Source organism: Staurois parvus, unplaced genomic scaffold, assembly GCF_062004578.1.
Source record: "Staurois parvus isolate SC_StPar_1 unplaced genomic scaffold, SC_StPar_1.0 ptg001675l, whole genome shotgun sequence".
NCBI classification, from domain to species: domain Eukaryota; kingdom Metazoa; phylum Chordata; class Amphibia; order Anura; family Ranidae; genus Staurois; species Staurois parvus.
The window spans coordinates 111,680-134,864 of NW_028319471.1; the positions used below are offsets into that span (position 1 = coordinate 111,680).

The window sequence follows — 23,185 nt, forward strand, 5'->3', positions numbered from 1 at the left end:
CCAATGTAAGGGACATTCTTCACTCTGATCACCAATGCTAGGGATATTCTTCCCACTGATCATCAATGTAAAGAGCATTCTTCCCACTGACCCCCAATGTAAGGGACATTCTTCCCACTGACCACCAATGTAAAGAGCATTCTTCTAGTGACCACCAATGTAAGGAGCATTCTTCTAGTGACCACCAATGAAAGGAGCATTCTTCTAGTGACCACCAATGAAAGGAGCAGTCTTCTAGTGACCACCAATGAAAGGAGCATTCTTCTAGTGACCACCAATGAAAGGAGCATTCTTCTAGTGACCACCAATGAAAGGAGCATTCTTCCCACTGATCAATGCTCGGGGCATTCTTCCCACTGATCAATGCTCGGGGCATTCTTTCCACTGATCAATACTTGGTGCACCAATGTAAGGGGCATTTTTCCCACTGGCCACCAATGTAAGGACATTTTTTCCAATGACTACCAATGCAAGGAGCATTCTTCCCATTGACACAGATTAATCATTTTAGTTCGGGTTCTTAAGGGTTCCTCATGGAGAAGAAGGCTGAGTGGTCGCTTTACATATATCCTGACTATTTACAATGGCCATTACATTTCAGGTGTGCCAAGAGCAGGATCTATTGTATTGCTTCTCGGATATATGGACAGTAAAAGGACTTTCACTTGAGTCAGTGACCCCAATAACATCTCTAAACTGGATCCCTCAAGGATTACATGGGAGCTGTGTTTTTTTTTTTTTTTTTTTTTACATCTCTCAACAGTAATTCATGGTGGATTGCTTTCCAGAGCCAGTAGACCGGCATCTCGGAGGGGATATGCCACCACCTGAACTACCATTTTTTTTTTGGGGGGGGGGTGAAATCCTACACCATGATTAGACACGGTTGCTGCACAATCCCATTCACTTGAATGACTGCCTGTAGGCAGTTAAGAGTTAAATTTGCGATTTCCTCAGCAGATTTGATTTATGATGACGGTTTCCAAAACTAGAGGTGAGAACAGGCAGTTTGAGCATGGAAACTGTTCTCATGGAAACGCTTTTACCCAGTAACATTCTTTTTTCAGATTGGCACAGCAGCTAAGTTGCTGGTGATGACATGAAGTAAAAGTAACGACTATCCTCTGCTTTTCATTAAAGGGTCAGTCCAACCAAAGCTGAGATTTCTATTTCTGGTGGACTCGAGAACCATGCATCACCCCTTGGGTCCATCTCCGGGGCCAGGCTACTGATTGTTCTTAAAGCCAAAGTGGTGTATTTACGAAAAAAAAAAAAAATTCATAGCCATTCTGTTCTGCGCTAATTGGGGATAACACGTTCTTTAGGCTATTTTTTTTTCTTCTGAGGAAATGGCCAAAAATATTGGCACCCCTGCATTTCTGTCCGATAATGCACCTCTTCGCCCATAAAATTGTTGCAATTACAAATGTTTCGGCATTCTCGTGATTAATTATTTTGTTGGTATTGCTATGACACAAAAACGTGGAGAAACAAAAAGCCAAATCTGACCCATTCCACGCAAAACCTCAAAAATGGACTGGAAAAAATTATTGGCACTCTCAATGCCATATTTGGTAGCACCCCCCTTGGTTACAGGAAGCCATTGCTTTCAGTTATTTCCATCAACGAGTTTCTTCCACCTCTCTACTGGAATTATGGAGCAATTTTCTTTCACCAACTGCTCCGGGTCTCTCAGATTGGAAGGGTTCCTTTTCCCAACTGATGTTCTGAGATCTCTTCACAGGAGCTCTATGGGATGGAGATCTGGACTCATTGCTGGCCAGTTCAGTCTTCTCCAGCGTTTGGTCTGAAAACATTTCTGGGGGTTTTTTGATGTGTTCTTTGGATCACTGTCTTGTCGTAAGACCCATGACCTCTGACATTGGAGACCCAACTTTCTGACACCGGGCCCTACGTTGCACCCCAGAATTCTTTGGTAGTCTTCAGATTTCATAATGCCATGCACACGGTCAAGACATCCAGTGCCTGAGACATCAAAGCAACCCCAAAACTTCAGTGAGCCTCCACCATGTGTGACTATAAGGTCTGTATTCTGTTCTTTAAAGCCCTCATTGCTTTTTCTGATAACAGTAGAATGATGGGTTTTACCAAAAAGCTGCCATTTTGTTTCATCTGTCCACAGCACATTCTCCCAAAAGGATTTTGTCTTCCTCCGGTAACTTTTGGCAAACTCGATTCTGGCTTTTTTATGTTTGTGTCAGCAGTGGGGTCCTCCTGGGTCTCCTACCATAGCGTCCCTTTTCATTCAGATGGCAACGTATAGTGTGAGCGGACACAGTTGTACCTTGTGCCTGAAGGTAAGCTTGAATTTGTCTGCAAGTTGATTGAGGATCTTTATCCACCATTCGAACAATCCTTTGTTGCAATCTTTGATCAATTTTTATTTTTTGTTCACGTACAGGGAGATTAGCTACAGTGCCATGGGCTGTAAACTTATTGACATTGTTGCGCACAGTGGACACAAGAACATTGAGATCTTTGGAGATGGCCTTGTAACCTTGAGATTGTCCATGCTTTTCCACAGTTTTCCAGTCCTCAGACAATTCTTTGCTGCTCTTTCTCTTCTCCATGTGGCACACAGACACACACAACAGAAAAGTTGTACATTTTTCATCATTTTAACTGGTTGTTGGTGTGATTTCTATATTGTCAGCACCTGTTCATTGATACAGGGGAGTTTAATGACAGATTCCAGGAGCATCACAGACTTGGAATGCAATTATTTATTACAATTTTGAGAAGGTGCCAATAATTTTGTCCAGTTTTGGGGGTTTTGGGTGGATTGTGTCAGATTTGGCTTTTTGTTTCTCTAATTTTTTGTGTCATACCGATACAAACAAAGGAAATAAACATAAGAATGCCGAAACATTTGTAATTGCAACAATTTTCTGGGTGAAACGGTGCGTTATCTGACAGAAATGCAGGGGGGGGGGGACGACGACAAGATTTTTGGTCCTGACTCTACAACAAGAGATACAATGTAACAATTAGAGAACGTTGGGGGGGGGGGGGGATGATATATAAAAAGGGACCATTGTCTACAGTTATTTGCTGATTCAGTCCAACATTCTATAGGATTAAAGGAGAAGTACAACCAAAGCTTTTTTTTTTTTTTTTTTTTTTTTTTTTTTGGCTGTGCTTCTCCTATGGATCACAGGAGTACAGTTTGTTCTGCACTCCTGTGACCCGTTTTCAACTGACGGCAGACTAAAGCCCGCTGTCAGCTGATGTCCGAGGTCTGGTCCAGGATCTGAGCAGCTGAGAGCCTGAGCCAGCCGCTCCCGCCCTCTCCACAGCCCAGCGCTCACGTGAGCGCTGGAGGAGCAGAGCAGGCAGCCGGTGCGAACTAAAGGATCAGCTGTGTTTGATTGCTCAGTTCTCTGTGCAGAGGACAGATGCAACATTGGATCGATGCTGGATCCACCTACAGTAGGTGAGTATGTATATATTTGTATATATTTTGTTTCTAAATCCTATTTTTCTCTTAAAATATTGTATCTTTTGTTACTAATATATGTGTATTTCCTATGATCCTTAGCTCCATCTAGTGGCAATGTTTTTTTATGTTTTTTTTACTGCTGCCCATAATAAAAGAACATTCATGCGAAATAGAAAATCGCCTAATCCAGTGGTCTCAAAACTGAGGCCCGGAGGGCCAGGTGTAGCGCTTTTGCTTGCTTTTATCTGGCCCATGGGGCAGGGTCATTGGTGTGAATGCCAACCACGGCACTACCTGCATGGAGTTTGCATGGTCTCCCTGTGCTTGTGTGGGTTTTCTCTGGTTACTCCAGTTTCCTCCCACACTCCAAAGACATGCTGGTAGGTTGCTCCTGTCTAAATTGTCCCTAGTATGTGTATGTATGAATGTGAGTTAGGGACCTTAGATTGTACGCTCCTTGAGGGTTAGGGACCTTAGATTGTACGCCCCTTGAGGGTTAGGGACCTTAGATTGTACGCTCCTTGAGGGTTAGGGACCTTAGATTGTACGCCCCTTGAGGGTTAGGGACCTTAGATTGTACGCCCCTTGAGGGTTAGGGACCTTAGATTGTACGCTCCTTGAGGGTTAGGGACCTTAGATTGTATGCCCCTTGAGAGTTAGGGACCTTAGATTGTACGCCCCTTGAGGGTTAGGGACTGATGTGACTGTATAAAAAATATGTAAAAGCACTGCGTACATTGACGGAGCTATAGAAGTACCTGTGATAGTATTTCACCAACTGACACCAGTGATGGGGCACCATTCCCCCTACTGACACAATCAATGGGGTATTATTCTTCTCTTTGATATCAACAATGGGGCACTATTCATCCCATTATAACCAATGATGGGGCACTATTCCTCCCACTGACACCAATGATGGGGCACTATTCCTCCCACTGACACCAATGATGGGGCACTATTCCTCCCACTGACACCAATGATGGGGCACTATTCCTCCCACTGACACCAATGACGGGGCACTATTCCTCCCACCGATACCAATGACGGGGCACTATTCCTCCCACTGACACCAATGACGGGGCACTATTCCTCCCACTGACACCAATGACGGGGCACTATTCCTCCCACTGATACCAATGACGGGGCACTATTCCTCCCACTGACACCAATGATGGGGCACTATTCCTCCCACTGATACCAATGACGGGGCACTATTCCTCCCATTGTAACTAATGACGGGGCACTATTCCTCCCATTGTAACTAATGACGGGGCACTATTCCTCCCATTGTAACCAATGACGGGGCACTATTCCTCCCATTGTAACCAATGACGGGGCACTATTCCTCCCATTGTAACCAATGACGGGGCACTATTCCTCCCACTGACACCAATGACGGGGCACTATTCCTCCCATTGTAACCAATGACGGGGCACTATTCCTTCCACTGATACCAATGATGGGGCACTATTCCTCCCATTGTAACCAATGACGGGGCACTATTCCTCCCATTGTAACCAATGGCGGGGTAATTTTTCCTCCCACTGATACCAATGATGGGACACTATTGCTCCCATTATAACCAATGATGTGGCCTTAGATGTGATGGGTGCATTAGTTTTCTTCTCTCCTTTGTTTTCACCTGGTGATCCTGCCAGTAACACACTTTTGTCTTAGGGGGACAACGCTCACTACTTTAATGTATCTTTGGAGGAGCAGTGATGCCATAGTGCAGTCTATTATTGCCCATCAGTGATACCTGTCAGTGCCTTCTCAACAATGCAGTCTATTATTGCCTATCAGTGCCGCCTCATCAGTGCAGCCTGATCAGCGCACATCAGTGAGGGAGAAAAATTACTTATTTTAAAAATGTTATAACAGAAACTAAAACTTTTTTTTTTTTTCCCAAAAATTTTCTGTCTGTTTAGCAAAAAATAAAAAAGCTCAGTGTTGATTAGATACCACCAAAAGAAATCTCTATTTGTTTAAAAAAATGATAAAAATTCCATATGCGTACAGGGTTGCATGACCGCGCAATTGTCATTCAAAGTGCAAGAGCACTGAAAGCTGAAAATTGGCCTGGGCAGGAAAGGGGTGAAAGTGTCCGGCAGGCAAGTGGTTACAAATGTTTGCAAAAAGTAAAACTTTTTCAAATTCTCTTTCAACATTACCCCAGAAAAGTAAAGAAGCGCCTACGCGGCCTGATATATACAGTCACCAATTTCACGCCGTCAGACATGTGAACGTCTACTAGCCGTTAATATCAAACAACATCTGATGTCTGGTGGAAATTTCCATTCAGTGTATATAAAATACTGACATTGCACAAAGCTCTGCGCACGGTTGAAGCCACTTCCTTTCTCACTATACATCACTTCTTATTTCTTCTATTGCTGTATAAAAACAGAACAATAGAAGAGAAGTCCAGGAGCTGTTATCCTGCAAAGGTTCCACTCCGCTACAAAATAACATCACATGGAAAATCACTCATTTGTGCAACCATGCTGTTGATCCTGCACGAAAAAAATTAATTAAAAGAAAAAAAAAAAGATTAAAGCGCCCTCACCACCCCCCCCCCCCCTGTGCTTGTGCGCAATGTTGAACGCATGCGTCGGTCCCACACACGTGCAAACAGGGATCGTCCCACACATGAGGTATGGGTGCGATCGTCCGATCATGGGCTGTAATTCTAGCACCAGACCACCTCCTGTAAATCTACAGTATTAACCTGTAAAGGCTTTTAAAGCATTGCCTATGAATAGTAAGAGTTACGTCGTTTGTGGCCGTTGCACGGGCATGCGCAAATTTGAAGCGTGATGTGTTTGGTATCTATTTACTCGGCAGAACATCATCTTTTTTATATTTTACAAAAAAATGGGTTATGTATTGTGTTATATCGCAATTCAATTCAAAAATGTGTGTTTTTTTCCCCCCAAAAATTTTAAAACCGCTGTACAAAAACAGTGTGACATTAAAAAAAAATGCAAAAACCACCATTTTAATCGCTGAAAAAAAAAATATATATATATATCTATATCTATATATCTATATCTATATCTATCTATCTATCTATCTATCTATCTATATCTATATATCTATCTATATATATATATATATATATATATATATATATATATATATATATATATATAGAGAGAGAGATGATAGATAGATATATAGATATAGATATAGATATATATATAGATAGAGATAGATATAGATAGATATATAGATGAGATATAGATATATAGATGAGATATAGATATATAGATGAGATATATATATATAGATGAGATATATATCTATCTATATCTATATCTATCTATATATATCTATATCTATATCTATCTATCTATCTATCTATATATATCTATATCTATATCTATCTATATATATATATCTATATCTATATCTATCTATATCTATAATCTCTCTCTCTCTCTCTATATATATATATATATATATAGATAGATAGATATTCTATAGATAGATAGATATTCTATAGATAGATAGATATTCTATAGATAGATAGATATTCTATAGATAGATATTCTATAGATAGATAGATAGATATTCTATAGATAGATATTCTATAGATAGATAGATAGATATTCTATAGATAGATAGATAGAGATTCTCTCTCTCTCTCTCTCTCTCTCTCTCTCTCTCTCTCTCTCTCTCTCTCTCTCTCTCTCTCTCTCTCTCTCTCTCTCTCTCTCTCTCTCTCTCTCTCTCTCTCTCTCTCTCTCTCTCTCTCTCTCTCTCTCTCTCTCTCTTGTTTTTATATATATATTTTTATATATTCTATATACAATCTAAATGTCCTAGAACCCCCAAAACATAATAAATAAATAAAAAAAATATATATTTTTATATTATGTTTGGGGGTTCTAGGACATTTAGATTGTATATAGATATATAAAAATATATATATAAAAAAAAATATATATATATATATAATTTTTTTTTTCAGCAATTAAAATGGTGGTTTTTGCATTTTTTTTGTCTGTTAAAAAAAAATAAAAAAATAAAAAAAAAAAAAATATAAATAAATATATATCTATATATATATATATATATCCTGATCTCCTCCTCCACGCCCAATTGCAGGATTTCTCCAGGACTTCCCCCATCCTCTGGAACGCCCTACCCCAATCCATCAGACTGTCACCTACCCTCCTCACCTTCAGGCGCACCTGAAACCCACCTCTTCAGTGAAGCCTACCCCACCCTCACCTAACAACTGATCTCCTCCACTCCTCCCACCACTCCATCCCCAACAGCCACTTCCTCCTGTACCACCTTCCCCTCCCTCCTAGATTGTAAGCTCCAAGGATCAGGGCCTCGAACCCCTCGTGTAGTGTATTGTTACTGTCTTGTCTCCTGTTCTGTCCCCCTTGCTATTGTACAGCGCTGAGCATACCCTTTGGCATTATATAAATACTGTATATTATATATATGTGTGTGTGTGTGTGTGTGTGTGTATATATATATAATGTTTGAGGGTTCTAGGATATTTTTTAGCAAATACTGATTCAATGATAATAAAACCTTTATTATAATCTGACGATCGCCTCGATACCCCATGTGTGGGACGATCACTGTTTGCAGACCAGCACGTGTGTTTGTTTGCCTTTTTGTGCACAAGCACAAGGGGTGGGAGCACTTAATTTTTTTTTTTTTAGTAATATTTTTTTTTACACTGTCACTTTCATTTTTTTTTTTTCTTTCTTAACTTTTTGGTAACGTTTATTGTTGTCATAAAGAATGTAAACATCCCTTTGATGGCAATAGACACGTGACAGGTACTCTTTATGGAGGGATCTGGGGTCTATGAGATCCCTCCTCCGCACTTGAAAGCTTTCAAAAAACCAAGATCACTATTTTTGAATGCTTTCAGATTTTAAGAAACGGCGCCGAAAGTTTCAAAGTAAACTAGAAAGTGATGTCAGGTCATTGCTTCCGGTTTACAATAAAGAGCCAATCAAAGCCAATTCTGGCTTTGTTTGGCTTTGTGGCCAGGTGGCAGATGCGCTGGCTGATCACTTGGGACACTTGGTGGGACAGGAGATCCGAGAGAGTAGTGGGGGGGAGGGGCGCATGTCCCCTCCCACTGCTTGTACAAGTAATTGACCGACTAGAAGCCACTCCGATGGCTTGTATGAGAGAGCCGACCGCAAGCTCTAAAAAGCGGTCCCGGGGTGATGCAGCTGCAGGCATCACTGTGGTCCAACCACGGAAAGTCCAGCAATGATCGGGTGTGTTGGGCAAGTATTAAATACGGGCGTCATGACAATACACAAGAAAGGGAACGATGAGGTACAATTCACTATTAAGAAAAGGATAGAGTCTGCAGTGTGCCGTGGGATGGTGCTGGGGATGGTGCCGTGGATGGTGTCATACAATGGAGGATGGAGATGGTACTGTGGGTTGGAGATGGGGATGGTGCTGTAGGATGGGGATGGTGTCATACAATGGAGGATGGGGATGGAGCCGTGGGATGGGAGCTGGGGATGGTGCCGTGGGATGGAGCTGGGGATGGTGTCATACAATGGAGGATGGAGATGGTACTGTGGGTTGGAGATGGGGATGGTGCCGTAGGCTGGGGATGGTGTCATACAATGGAGGATGGAGATGGTGCCATGGGATGGAGATGGTGTCATACAATGGAGGATGGGGATGGTGCCGTGGGATGGAGTTTGAGATGGTGCCGTGGGATGGAGGTGGGGATGGTGCCGGGATGGTGCCGTGGGTGTGGGATGGAGTTTGAGATGGGGCCGTGGGCTGGAGGTGGGGATGGTGCCGTGGGATGGAGATAGTGCCCCAATTTTACAAAACGTGGAAAATTTCAACAGGTATGAATACTTTTTCAAGGCACTGTATCAGTGCCCATCAGTGATGCCTGTCAGCACCCATCAGTGCAGCCTCATCAGTGCTGCCTCTCAGTGCAGCCTCATCAGCACACATCAGTGAAGGAGAAAAAATTACTTGTTGAAGTGTTATAACAAACTAAAAGCACTGACACTGTACAAATGGCACTGGGCAGGAATAGGTTAACATCTGGGGTGATCAAAGGGTTAACTGTGTGCTGGTTTACATGATGTGCTGTGTGTGTTTTACTGGGGAGACATGCTGTGCAGAGAAATACACAGCAGCATGTCCTTGCTGACAGGAGAGACACCTGTGTTATTTACACTCAGGTCTCTCCCCTCAGTTTTACTCGGCCATCGCTGGGTGCCGGCGGGGATTCTCCAGCCGGGACCCGGTGATTTACATTCCTAGCCACCAATGGCAGTGCGGGTAGGGCGGCACGTGCACATGTAACCCCTCCCCAGAGATGCAGATCACGTGTATATAAACGTGACTTTGCGCAGCCCTGCCGCCCTTTAGCAGTGTTTCTGCTATAGGATGGGTGGAAAGAGGTTAAATACAGCTAGTGTAAATACGCACATTGTTTTTTGTTTTTGGCTTTCTGTAATCTGCACAGATGGGTGGTCAGCACTCCCAACCAATCAACATTCTATTGCATTCCCCAGTGCTGTCAGTCTAATAGAGTGAGCAGCAGGTGAGCGCAGAGAGGATCCATACAGTGTGTGAGCTGGGGGTGTGTCCCTGACCAGGCTGGGGGTGTGTCCTTGACCAGTTTAGGCTGCTCTACTGCTCTGCAAGTCCAGGGCTGATTCATGCTGCCACGCCCAAATTAATTTTTGGTACTGTACTTTTCACCATTTCAGGGGCATGTGCAATTTTTAAGGTCCGTTCACACACCATGTAAAAGTTTTGAGATGATTGGGAACTACACGGCACTCCAGCAGAGATCAAGAGAATTCAAAACTGCAGCCAGTATGTCCACTCAGCACGTGTGAGGATTATACCAAAGAAAACAGATTACAAACTTCAGTGTAAAATTGTTTGCTGCTTAATGTGAGTCTCTCTCTTTGCAGCTAATAAAATGTACAGAGTATATGAACAAAACAAACAACCAGACAGTGCTTAGTCCAGCAGCATGATGACATCAGCACAGGCTCCTCCCCAACATGTTTCGTCTTAGACGATCTCAAGTGGCTGGCACATTTTATTCTATAGGGTCTCTACTTCCAGAAAATGTATAATATTTTGGAAGTTTTAGGTAATCCTCAGGCCTAAAATGTACATTTTTACATGTGTGCAAAACCCCCCCCCAAAAAAACGCTCTGGCAAGAAAAGGGTTAAAGTGGAAGTTAGTTGCTGGGGCCTTTGCTATAACCTGCGTGTATGCACAGCATGGTTACATATTATGGCACATACCTACCTTCAGAGATGACAAGTCCATGTGCTTTTCCAAATCTTCTAGGTCCCCCGGCATTCCTTAATGGCCATTGGGTGGCCACGGGTAGTTTAATAAAAAATTGCTCAGGGAAAGAGGAAGAAGGTTTCTGTGGCAGAAGAGACCATGAAGAACTCCCTGCCTCTGAGTAATTCTTTTTTATTTTTAGAGTTTGAGTCCAAAATGGGATCTGGCATGTAACGTTACCGTTCTGGAATAGAATGGTGATAATTGACCTCAAGGCACCGGCTCCCTGATGGCCAACGGATCGGAGTCCCTCTGCAGGATGCGTCATATCTTGTGCTGCTGCCCCCCCTTAATAAACAAATTGACTATAGTTTTACCGGTGCCTCCTGGGATATGCACATCATGTGTCCCGGGAGACATCGAGGGGATTGATGTCATTCACTTAGACGATTTGGGGGACAGGCATTCGAGACCAAAATCCCAAAAAATAATAAACTGAAGAAAGTGTGGGGTGTGTGCGAGTGGGGAGGGGGGTTTGAGAGGAGCAAAGTGTTTTGTTTTTTTTTTTTTTTTAAGGGAGAAGTTCTGTGATAAATGTAAATGAGAGTTGTTGTTCCACTGTTGATTTCTGTCACTCTAGGACTTTATTTGCCATGGCACAGAAGTGGGGATGGTGCCGTGGGATGGAGGTGGGGATGGTGCCGTGGGATGGAGGTGGGGATGGTGCCGTGGGATGGAGGTGGGGATGGTGCCGTGGGATGGAGTTTTTGGATGGGGATGGTGCCGTGGGATGGAAATGGGGATGGTGCCGGTGCCGTGGGATGGAGGTGGGGATGGTGCTTTAGGATGGAGGTGGGGATGGTGCCAGTGCCGTGGGATGGGGATGGGGATGGTGCTGGTGCCGTGGGATGGAGATGGGGATGGGGACGGTGCCGGTGCCGTGGGATGGAGATGGGGGATGGTGCCGTGGGATGGAGGCGGGGATGGTGCCATGGGATGGGGGTGGTGTCATAGAATGGAGGGTGGAGATAGTGCTGTGGGGGATGGTGCTATGAGATGGTAATGGGGATGGTGCTGTGGGTTGGAGGTGGGGATGGGGCATTGGGGTGGAGGTTGGGATGGTGCCGTGGGATAGAGTTGGGGATGGTGCTGTGGGCTGGTGCCATTGGATGAGGATGGAGGTGCAGATGGTGCCATGAGATGGGGATGGTGCTGTGGGTTGGAGGTGGGAGATGGGGAGGGTGCTGTGGGTTGCAGGTGGGAATGGTGCTTTGGGGTGGAGGTGGTGTATTGGGATGGAGATGGCAGTGGAGGTAGGGATGGTGCTGTGGGCTGGTGCCATTGGATGAGGATGGAGGTGCAGATGGTGCCATGGGATGGAGATGGGGAGGGTGATGTGGGTTGGAGGTGGGAGATGGGGAGGGTGCTGTGGGTTGGAGGTGGGAGATGGGGAGGGTGCTGTGGGTTGGAGGTGGGAGGTGGGGAGGGTGCTTTGGGATGGAGGTGGAGGTGGTGTATTGGGATGGAGATGGCAGTGGAGGTTGGGATGGTGTCATGGGATGGGGATGTCTTGGCTTCATTGCTCAACGACAGACAATATTCCTGATCCCCTGTTTCTCTAATTCTAGTTTGGAAAGGTTTCTGTGGCTGTCGGGTTATTTGTGTGTTGTATCAACATTAGTGATGGGTAATTGTCCCTCCCGGGAGTTGCAGTTCCAGATGCCAAGTTGCCTCACACGGAATCCTCAGAGCGAATGAAGGGACGATGTCATAACAACGAACTCTGAGCCCGTGGCGTTCAGGAACTATTCGGGGCATTTACACAAGTTCCTTCTTCTACAATGAGATTAATGTTTAATAACAATCGTTGACTCTATTAACCCACACAGTACCAGAAGATTAGCACTGCGGGGGGTGTTCAGAGAACTTCGCATTTCAACTAAAACTGCTGCAGCACAAAGGACACTTTGCATGGGTAGGAAGTACAATCCCTCATGCTGCTTTTTAAGCCCTGAAGAAGGGTAGACCTTCCTCTGAAACGCGTTGCCTGTATTTTATGCAATAAATGTTTCACATCCGTTTAGGCTATTTGATGTTGCAGACTGGAAAACATACGTCACAAAAGAAGTCTTGACCGGACCGTAGAACGCCTTATAGATTGTCCTTCGCAGAGAAATAAAAATAACACCTGTTTTTTTGTTTTGTTTTTTTTTTCTGCTGCTTTTCTAACCACAAGTTCCCCTATTTCTGTAGATCTCAGCTGAGCTCCAAATTTTGCAATTTTTTTTTTTTTATTAAATTTCAAAACCGCCTTTTGTGCTGTATTTATTTTGGTATACGTGCGGCGTGCATGTGACCGTAACAAAATATAAGTGTGTATATGTGTGAGCGTCTTGTGATCATTTCAAATAAACATTTCAATGTGTTTAAGATGCATTTATTTACTAGAGCTGATCAGATGATTGAATAGAACGTTGCACCGCCTCTTCATACATACATTTGTTTTTATACATTTAAAAATACAAAGACATTTATTTTTTTAAAAATGGACTTGCAAGTTTTTTTTTTTTTTTTTTTGTGATGCCATATGCAAAATCGAAGGTCTACATATGACATCACAAAATACGATGAAAGAATACTTAATTACATTGTATTTACTCTCTGACACTGTCAGGGGCGCACTAACAACTCATGGGGTTCCCGGGCAATAGGGGATCATGGGGCCCCTGTGTCCTCGCCCACACTCAAACCACACCCAAAGAAGCCTATGAAAGTGCCAGGGGCATCTCATGGGTCCCCCTACTGACCCTGGGCCCTCGAGTTCCTGAATGATCAGTCTGCCCCTGGACACTGTGCAGTAATCCATTGTGAGACTTTACCACCTTGTAGGAGCTTCCTGTAATAAAGACCGCTCACTGCTGCTCCTCCTCTTGGTACAAGGTGACTGGTCTTGTCTACGCCCTTTTTTGTAATTTTTTTGTAGTGGGTGGAGCCTGCTGGGTCCCTCCCACAGCTCTTCTCTCTGCACAGGCTATGTAAAGCAGGGCGATGATGTCACTGCTACTTTTACAAGGTAATATCTGAATTTTCAAAAAGGCATTTGGGTCCCCAAAGTTAGTTTATATCCTTTGCAGCTATTGAGGAATGTATTTCGATGGCTTTTTTTTTTCTGCTCAGAGTTCAGCTTTAACAAATCCTTTTCTGTGCTGATTAGATCTCTGAATATAATCTTTCACAATTTTGTCTGTTTCTGGGAAAGACGATTAAACACAAATTGGCTGAATTCCTGAACTAGGCAGCTGGAATCGTTTGTCCGCCCTAATATGAAGTGTAAATCAAGACCATTTCTTTTTTGATTTAGGGAAATGGAAAGAGTTACCATCGATGTCAGGGTGTTATTTCTGTTTGTGACCCCGCTGGACAGATTTTCTCTCACTTCCTGTCCTTTTTCACCCATATAAGAAAAAAGGTTGTGGGTGTCACCGGGAGAGAAACACAGCAATGAAAACATTATTTCACATTCTCCATCACTCAAGTCATAATGCCATTATTCCAACTTAATCTGCTTCTATTTTGCCTTCCCTGGTTCCTCCCTCCCCACTCCATAAACATGCTAATTAGATTCTTAAATAAAACCTTTCTCTTTTCATTATTTTGGACTCGGTGACATCATCACTGGGTCTCTATGATTCTCTATATATTGCAGGCAGATCATGGCTGGTGGGAGGGTCTGGCAGGCTCCTGTACATACTGTAGCTTCCTGATATCACAGCACCCTGCTTCAGTATTCCTCTCAAGAGCCCTCCGCCCTGATACAAGTAGTGGGCTGGCTCTTGGGTGGAGTTATGCTAATATCAAAATACCTTGATGGGTGGATGTTGGTCTGGAGAAGTGTATGTTCCTAGGCAGGCTTTGTTTGCTTGTAAACTGCCCTACATAATGCGCACAAATGGTGCTGAGCCTTCAGTGAATGAAACGGACGGGGCCAGGGACAGTTGGGCTGGAGAAGAAAGGCTACACCAGGCATCACTAAATGGTGGACCGTGGTCCGGACAGGGACTGAATGACAGTCCTGTCCGGACTGCAACTGTAACACTTAGCAGCCTGAGTGGACTCCTGTCTTCCTGTAGGTGTTACAAATCCCAGCATTGTGGAGGGTGGGAGGAATGGCAGGGTGGACTCCTCTTCTGTGTGACTTGTCCTGCCGTCATTGCCGCTGAACTCCCAGCAGGAAAGAGGGCGGGAGGAATGGCAGGAGGAACTCCTCTTCTGAATGAACTCGCCTGCCGCTGAACTCCCAGCAGGAAAGAGGGCGGGAGGAATGGCAGGGTGGACTCCTCTTCTGTGTGTACTCATTACTGCCGCCACTGAACTCTCTTCAGGGAGGAGGGCGGGAGGCACAGAAGGTCTGCACTGAGGGTGGGAGGCACGGAAGGCCTACAGGGGTAGCGGCAGCTGCCCAACCATTAACGGCAGGTCACTCGCCTTTTACAAAGAATAGTTGGGCAGCTCCCGCCCTCAGTGCAGACCTTCCGTGACTCCCGCCCTCATTGCAGACCTTCCGTGACTCCCGCCCTCAGTGCAGACCTTCCGTGACTCCCGCCCTCAGTGCAGACCTTCCGTGACTCCCGCCCTCAGTGCAGACCTTCCGTGACTCCCGCCCTCAGTGCAGACCTTCCGTGACTCCCGCCCTCAGTGCAGACCTTCCGTGACTCCCGCCCTCAGTGCAGACCTTCCGTGACTCCCGCCCTCAGTGCAGACCTTCCGTGACTCCCGCCCTCCTCCCTGCAGTGAGTTCAGTGGCGGTGGCAGCTATGAGTACATTCAGAAGAGGAGTCCACTCTGCCATTCCTTCTGCCCTCCATATTGCTGAGTTAAGGTAGAAGGAAGATTAGGGGAGGGCTTTAATGTCTGAGGGGGGAGCTGTGAAGTGAGGGAGGGGAGCTGAGGAATGGAGGGCTGTGAGGGGGGAGCTGTGATGAGGGGGGAGCTGTAATACTGGGGGGGCTGTGATGTGAGGGAGAAGCTCTGATATGGGGGGCTGTGATGTGATATTGGGGGGGCTCTGATGTGATATGGGGGGGGCTGTGATGCGAGAGGGGGATCTATGATATGGGGGGCTGTGGTGTGAGGAGGAACTGTGATATGGGGGGCTGTGGTGTGAGGAGGAACTGTGATATGGGGGAGCTGTAATGTGAGGGGGGGCTGTGATGTGATATGGGGGTGATGTGAGGGGGGGGGGGCTGAGATGTGCGAGGGGAAAGCTCTGATATGGGGGGCTGTGATGTGATATTGGGGGGGCTCTGATGTGATATGGGGGGGGCTGTGATGCGAGAGGGGGATCTATGATATAGGGGGCTGTGGTGTGAGGAGGAACTGTGATATGGGGGAGCTGTAATGTGAGGGGGGGCTGTGATGTGATATGGGGGTGATGTGAGGGGGGGGGGGCTGAGATGTGCGAGGGGAAAGCTGTGATATGGGGGGCTGTGATGTGAGAGGGGAAAGCTGTGATATGGGGGACTGTGATGTGAGAGGGGAAAGCTGTGATATGGGGGGGCTGTGATGTGATATGGGGGACTGTGATGTGGGGGGAAATAGGGGGGCTGAGATATGCGAGGGGGAAGCTGTAATGTGGGGTGGGGGGTTGTGATGTGAGAGGGGGCAGCTGTGTTATGGGGGGGGGGAGTTAATGAGGTTTAGCTAAGGATAATAAAGGTTTAAATAGAAATATTTTTTTATTAGACTTCTATGGTTTTCCTTTTTTTTGTGGTGTATTCAGATTGAAGGACTTTGTAATCTACACATGAATGAAATAGGAAATACTATGAAGTATACCTGATTACATTGTACTTACTCATGGACACTTTTCATTTCACTATCATTTTATGGGGGAAGGAGTAGCAACAGGGGGAGAGGACATAGATGAAAGAGATGCTTGTAAAGAACATTTAAAGGTTCAAAGTGGTTGTAAACCCATTCATATACCCAGTGAAGTGACTGGCTCCAGGTGATACACCGAGATGAAACTAATCCTTCTACGTACGTTGTAGCTGTTTATCTGCAGTTTCTCTGCTTCCATTTAAAGTGCTGAATTTCCACCTTGTCTGATGTTTCAGAAAAAAGTGGGCGGAGAGATAAAGTTACACTTTGCAGAGCTCAGTATGAAGCGTTCTGAGAGAGCTGATTGAAGGAACAGACTCCCCCCCCCCCCCCCCCTCCACACAGCTTGCAGGAACTGAGCTGGGGCTGTCAAACGGCTGGAGGTCCCTCCCCTATCACCTTTTTTTTCTCTTGGTGTCAGGAAAACTTGTCATAAATGATTCATGCTGATAGAGGCCACAAAGCAGCAGACAAAAATGACACTTGGTGCTCTGGATTGAAGCAAGTACACGCTGTATAGGGATATACTTTGTTCATATTTCATGTCTAAGGTTTACAACCACTTTAAGCTTTGAGGCCATCACTCTTATTCTGGCTTCCCTACTATGTGATTCACTGACCGGGAACAAATATGCAGGACAGGAGTTCACACTCCAGATTTCACTGGCTGGGTCAGTGATTTACTAAGGCAGGCCATAGATGATGCAACACACAGGTTGCAGAGAAAAAAATCGCTTGATTCCCCATCCTTAGTGGAAATTCAGCACTCCTCAGTGTTGGAGGAATCCCTCCCATTGAGCTATTGTGCCAGGAGAACATTTCTGCCAGCTATACTGCCGGGAGAACACCATGGTTCTTGTTAGTGGCTGTCTGACATGGCGGTTGTACCCAGGTCGTACACGGGTGTATGTACCACAAGGCAAACAAGGCATTTGCCTAGGGTGGCATTTTTCAGGGGGCAGAAAAAGGGAAGGAAGAAGGGACACACGCAGCATGGGGACCAGGTGGGATCCGAGAGAGGCTGTGGGCCACTTGACGGTGTATGCACAGCCAAACTCTCTTTCCTGGGGAGCTGTGAAGGTAATTGTTTTCTCTCTCTTGACGGGGGGGGCGGGGCGGGCTTAGTGGAAAGCTCTCTCAGGTGGGGGGGCAGGGGTGTTGGTCAATGGCAGGCTCTCTCCACAGGGGGTTGGTGGTGTTTATTGGTGCCAGGCTCTTTCTGGGGAAGGGGGGGGGGGATGTTGACTGACCAATTTTGGTGTTGCCTAGGGCAGCACAAAACTTAAATACACCGCTGGTCATACAACAATCAAATTGGATACAATCAGCCTGCCCATAGATGGTTCAGATCTCAGCTGGTCCCTTCTGGACCAACCACGATTGGAACCATCTATGGCCAGGGGCGGACTGACCATTTGGGAACTCGGGCACTGCCTGAGGGCGCGGGGTCAGTAGGGGGCCCCATGAGATGCCCCTGGTACCTTTCATAGTCTTTTTTGGGTGTGGTTTGAGTGTGGGTGAGGACACGGGCCCCATGATCCCCTATTGCCCGGGGGCCCCATGAGTTGTCAGTCCACCCCTGTCTATGGCCGTCTTAAGTGGTGCAGTAGGAATAAATATGACGGAAGAGGTCAGTGTATAATTCTGTCCTCAGGAGTTCCTTTTAAAGCCATTATCTCCCAATTACAAAGATTCACACGTTGGCCGGTTCAGCTCTGAGCACACAATGGGTTCGGTTACTCATTTGCACATTGTTTTCTCATAAATTGTCAGAATTTCCACTTCCTGGAAATTTTCCTGAACTTCCACCCTGATGGTGCCATGTTTGCAGGTCAGAGTGTTAGAGGAAGTTCAGAGAAAGTACCTCTAGAAATCAATAGACATTCTTCTATCCGTTCTCTTCCCATTGTATTATGTAACTGCTTATGTCTTCGTTTATTATTCTGTGTGTGCCAAATGGTAAAGGAAAGATGTCATTACAAAGCATTGTGTTGAAAGAACTCATTGGACTTGTAAACCTTAGAGCCTTGGTGCCCAACCTACGGTGGCCCCTGGACACTTACTTTGCAGCCCTCGGGGCCCTTGCAGGCAGTAGTCTGTTTTGGCATGCAAGCCAGTGATTCCATTTAATTATTTTAGACATCTTCTTTTTTTTGTGTGCACCCCATCCCGATAGGGCTGTGTTATATGGGTGGCCAGGAGACAGTAACAACAGGTTTTACTGGCCACCCATGTGAATTCTGACATTACAGCCGAACAGAACTGTACACATGCTGAGGCTGTAATTCTTTGCTTCATGGCTGCAGAATATGACGGGGGGCACCGCTTGTCAGACTTTCCCATTGAGGTCAATGTGACTACACCACAACTGTGATCCAATCATATGGCTGGTAATTGCGGCACCTATAGCATGTTCATTCTTAAAAATCTCTCCTATCATTCCTATACTGTAGTCTCATCTCCTGCTGCCGTCTCTGAAATTTTTTTTTAGCATTACATTCACTGAATATTATGTGTAGTTATTGATATTGTTGGGGGCCACACTGTCTCCTAGAACTAATACGTTGACCACTAGTGCCCTAGAGCAGTGATGGCGAACCTATGGCACGCAGAGCCAGCTCAGTGGGCACGCCAGGAAGAAGAGGATGATGAGCGCACACGGACCGGCCATCCAGATCTCGTCCACACTGGACCCCCATCAAACTACATTTCCCACATGTCTCTGGGGCCAGGGTGGGCGTGGATGAGAGGAAACGGCTCCAATGCGGCTCTGGCACCAGGGGTGATGTACCCGGGGATGGGCGCGGAAGAGAGGAAGAGGCTCCCACACTGCTCCGGGGCCAGGGGCAACGTGTTCAGCATGAATGGGAATGAGCTGCTGGGTTGGAAGCCACACCGACGCTGCCAGAGGTGAGATTAACTGCTTGCAGTGTCATCCATCAGTGCCCAGCAGTGTCGCCTGTCAGTGCCCAGCAGTGTCACCCATCAGTGCTGCCCATCAGTGCCACCCATCAATGATGCCCAGCAGTGCCATCTATCAGTGCCCAGCAGTGTCGCCTGTCAGTGCTGCCCAGCAGTGCCACATGTCAGTGCCCAGCAGTATCGCCCATCAGTGCTGCCCATCAGTGCCATCCACCAGTGCCCAGCAGTGTCACCCATCAGTGCCCAGCAGTGCCACATGTCAGTGCCCAGCAGTATCGCCCATCAGTGCTGCCCATCAGTGCCATCCATCAGTGCCCAGCAGTGTCACCCATCAGTGCCCAGCAGTGTCGCCTGTCAGTGCTGCCCAGCAGTGCCACCTGTCAGTGCTGCCCAGCAGTGCCACCTGTCAGTGCCCAGCAGTATCGCCCATCAGTGCTGCCCATCAGTGCCACCCATCGATGATGCCCAGCAGTGTCCAGCAGTGTCATCCATCAGTGCCCAGCAGTGTCGCCTGTCAGCGCTGCCCAGCAGTGCCACCTGTCAGTGCTGCCCAGCAGTGCCACCGGTCAGTGCCCAGCAGTGTCGCCCATCAGTGCTGCCCATCAGTGCCACCCATCAATGATGCCCAGCAGTGCCACCGATCAGTGCCGTCTGTCAGTGCGTCCAGGTAGGCAAGTGGTTAATTGCAGTGTTGGCACTTTGAAATAAAAAAGTTGGTTTGTGTTGCAGTTTTGGGCACTCGGGCTCAAAAAGGTTCGCCATCACTGCCCTAGAGGGTTCTTAAATCCCCCTTGAAAGAGCCAAGTAGTACAATTTTTGGTTGCTACGGGTCTTTGGTTTGAATGCCATTTGGAATTCAATTTATTGCAGTCTGCACAGGGGTAGGTCTAGTTAAGTTTTGTGGACATCACTGAATAAGAGTGTGGGAATTCCCCTCTTAGACAGTTGTCCCTTGACAGGTGTCCACATTGGGAAATTTCTCCTCACCTCTTGTTCTGTTGAACTGTTCAGAGTCGCATGACAAATTATACCCCATGTTTTCCAATGATAATCATTCATACATGTGTGACTTAAAGTCCCGACAGCTTCAAAGTAGTTCATGCACTGCTTTGGTCCAACTTTCATGCAACTTGAGCACCATTTTCTTCAGTGTTAACCCTCAGAAGTTGCATGGAAGTCCTACCTGAATGTTTTACATTCAACAGTGATGCAACAGTGGGTCCGACTTTGCAGAGGGACAAGTCACATCTAAGTCTCACCCATCTATAGTAGCATCAAAGTTGCTTTAAAGTTGCAACAACTTTGGAGTCGTCCAGGTGTAAATGGAGTCTGAGGTTACAGATGAACAGACAATATTCGTTTTATATTAATACTATAACCTGCAGTCAGATTCAGTACACACTACACAGTGCTCCTGGGTGGGACTTCCTGTTGCATAATTCTGTGCTGTACAGTCATTTGTTCTAAGAATGTCTGAGGGTGGAGCTTGGAACCCAGGAACACAACTCCAGTTTGGCATCCTTATATTTAGGACCATTCAATGATAAAGATACCAGTTAGAAACCACGGGGCCCCATACAGCCAACCTGACAGGGCCCCCCCCCTCCCAAAAAAACCCACAGTTTACTGTGCTTCAGTTATGAATGAACACAGTGAGTGATCGGTACCGAGTACTCATTGTGTTCATTCAGGAAGGAAAGAGGCTGGTAAAATGTCATATGTTTACAGGACACTTCCCCCACTCTGCATCCAGAAGGATCTTATTGTGTGCTTGCAGTTGCGGGTAGGAAGGAGGGGTGGGAAGCCAACAGCACTGCGGGGGTAGGGGGCGCACAGGGGGGAATTGTATAGTGTACAGAGAGGGTGATCGACACGGGGTGGGTGCAAATACTGGTACCAATCCCCTGTATGGCTCTCTCTGCAGCTGCTGAAAGCCAGCGGGAGGGAGAGGAGAAGAAGCTGGTTTTCAGGTGCTGCAGGGAGAGCCATACAGGGGATTGGTACCAGTATTTGCACCCACCCCGTGCCGATCACCCTCCTTGCCCACATCTGATAACCCAGCTGCCTGGGCCCCCCTGCTGGCCTGGGCCCCATACAGGAGGACTGGTGGTACCCCCTTTATACCCAGCCCTGTCAGCAACCACAAAGATGCAGCTAACTGGTCTGGCAGGTGCAGGTGATATACGCCTGGTTTAGTGATGGTATGCTGTGTCCTCCAAACCCATCTAAATGCGATATTTCTACGTTGAATCAGAGAGATCTTCAAGTAGCTCAGCATTATTACCCGTCTGCTCTTCTGTTCCTGTAGTCTCCAGTCCTCTTGTATTTTTGTTATAATAAAGTTACCTTTCACCTCCATTCTTATCTGGCAGGAGTCAAGATGTCCAACAAGGAGAAGTTACAGTACTTAAAAGACTTTCACAAGGACATTCTTAAACCGTCCCCAGGAAAGAGCCCGGGGACCCGGCCAGAGGATGAAGCTGACGGGAAGCCACCCCAGAGGGAGAAGTGGGCCAGCAAGATCGACTTTGTGCTGTCCGTAGCTGGTGGCTTCATCGGCCTTGGGAACGTCTGGCGATTCCCGTACCTCTGCTACAAGAACGGCGGAGGTGAGCGTGTCACTGGTCTTGTGTGTCTTCTACTCCATCCACCATTATGTATTTGCTCTTAAAGAAGAATTCCAAGTATGGAAATATTTACATTGGCCTGACTTGGAACAATGTAACTATGTAAGTACCACACCTATGGGATCCCTGTAGAAGCTGGAAATCACTGTATGAGGCAACGCTACTCCAGTGATCTCCACTAACGTACGGGTCCTGTGCTGAGTGGCTGCCCTGCTGCATTGTGAACACAGGAGGTTGGCCATTTGTAAATGAAAGGACTGCATAGTCATAGGCAGGGGCGGACTGACAACTCATGGGGCCCCCGGGCAATAGGGGGTCATGGGGCCCCCGTGTCCTTGCCCAAACTCAAAAAAGCCTATGAAAAAGGTACCAGGGGCATCTCATGGGGCCCCCTACTGACCCCGGGCTTTTGGGCTGTGCCCGAGTTTCCAAATGGTCAGTCCACCCCTGGTCATAGGGTCTAAGCCCTGTTGGACGAGGCAAAACGCATCATGGGGCATGGTGTGGTGGAGACATGTAGGCTGAGGCCGCTCCTTACTTTTTGGCTGCATGGGCTGGTCCTTTCATGTACACATGCTTCACCTATCTGGATTGGTATATAGACACGCCAGCACCCCATCTTGTGCTTTGGGCGGTGCCACAGGAAGGTTGGCCGTAGGGCACAGACATTGTTTAGAGATCGCTTTACCTTTTTTTCAAAGCATGTTCTTCATGTGACTTCATGCTCTCCACCTCATCCAATCACTAAATGCTTTACATTTATTTATAAAATGCAAGTGATGTCTGAACAGTGCCTGTACCCAATGACCGGCCATCTGTGCTCATAATGCAGCAGGGCAGCCACTGAGCAAAGAAACATGGAAGCTAGTGGAGATCACTGGAGTAGCGGCATCTACTACAGTGATTATCAGCTTCTGGAGGTATTCCACAGGTATGGTATATACATAGTTACAAACTGGACCAATGTACTTGTATAAAAATTGCCATACCTGGAATTCAGTTTTGTTTATTTATTTCAGG

General features: G+C 46.4%; 1 protein-coding gene across 1 annotated transcript in view; it reads left to right on the top strand.

Annotated features, from left to right (window-relative positions):
* Positions 1-23,185, top strand: part of SLC6A6 (solute carrier family 6 member 6) — a 115,561-nt gene that overhangs the window by 30,138 nt on the left and 62,238 nt on the right. The window contains exon 2 of the mRNA XM_089663381.1: positions 21,911-22,147. Coding sequence (XP_089519507.1) covers positions 21,919-22,147 — 229 coding nt within the window. The 5' untranslated portion in view covers positions 21,911-21,918. The remainder of the gene's footprint in view (positions 1-21,910; positions 22,148-23,185) is intronic.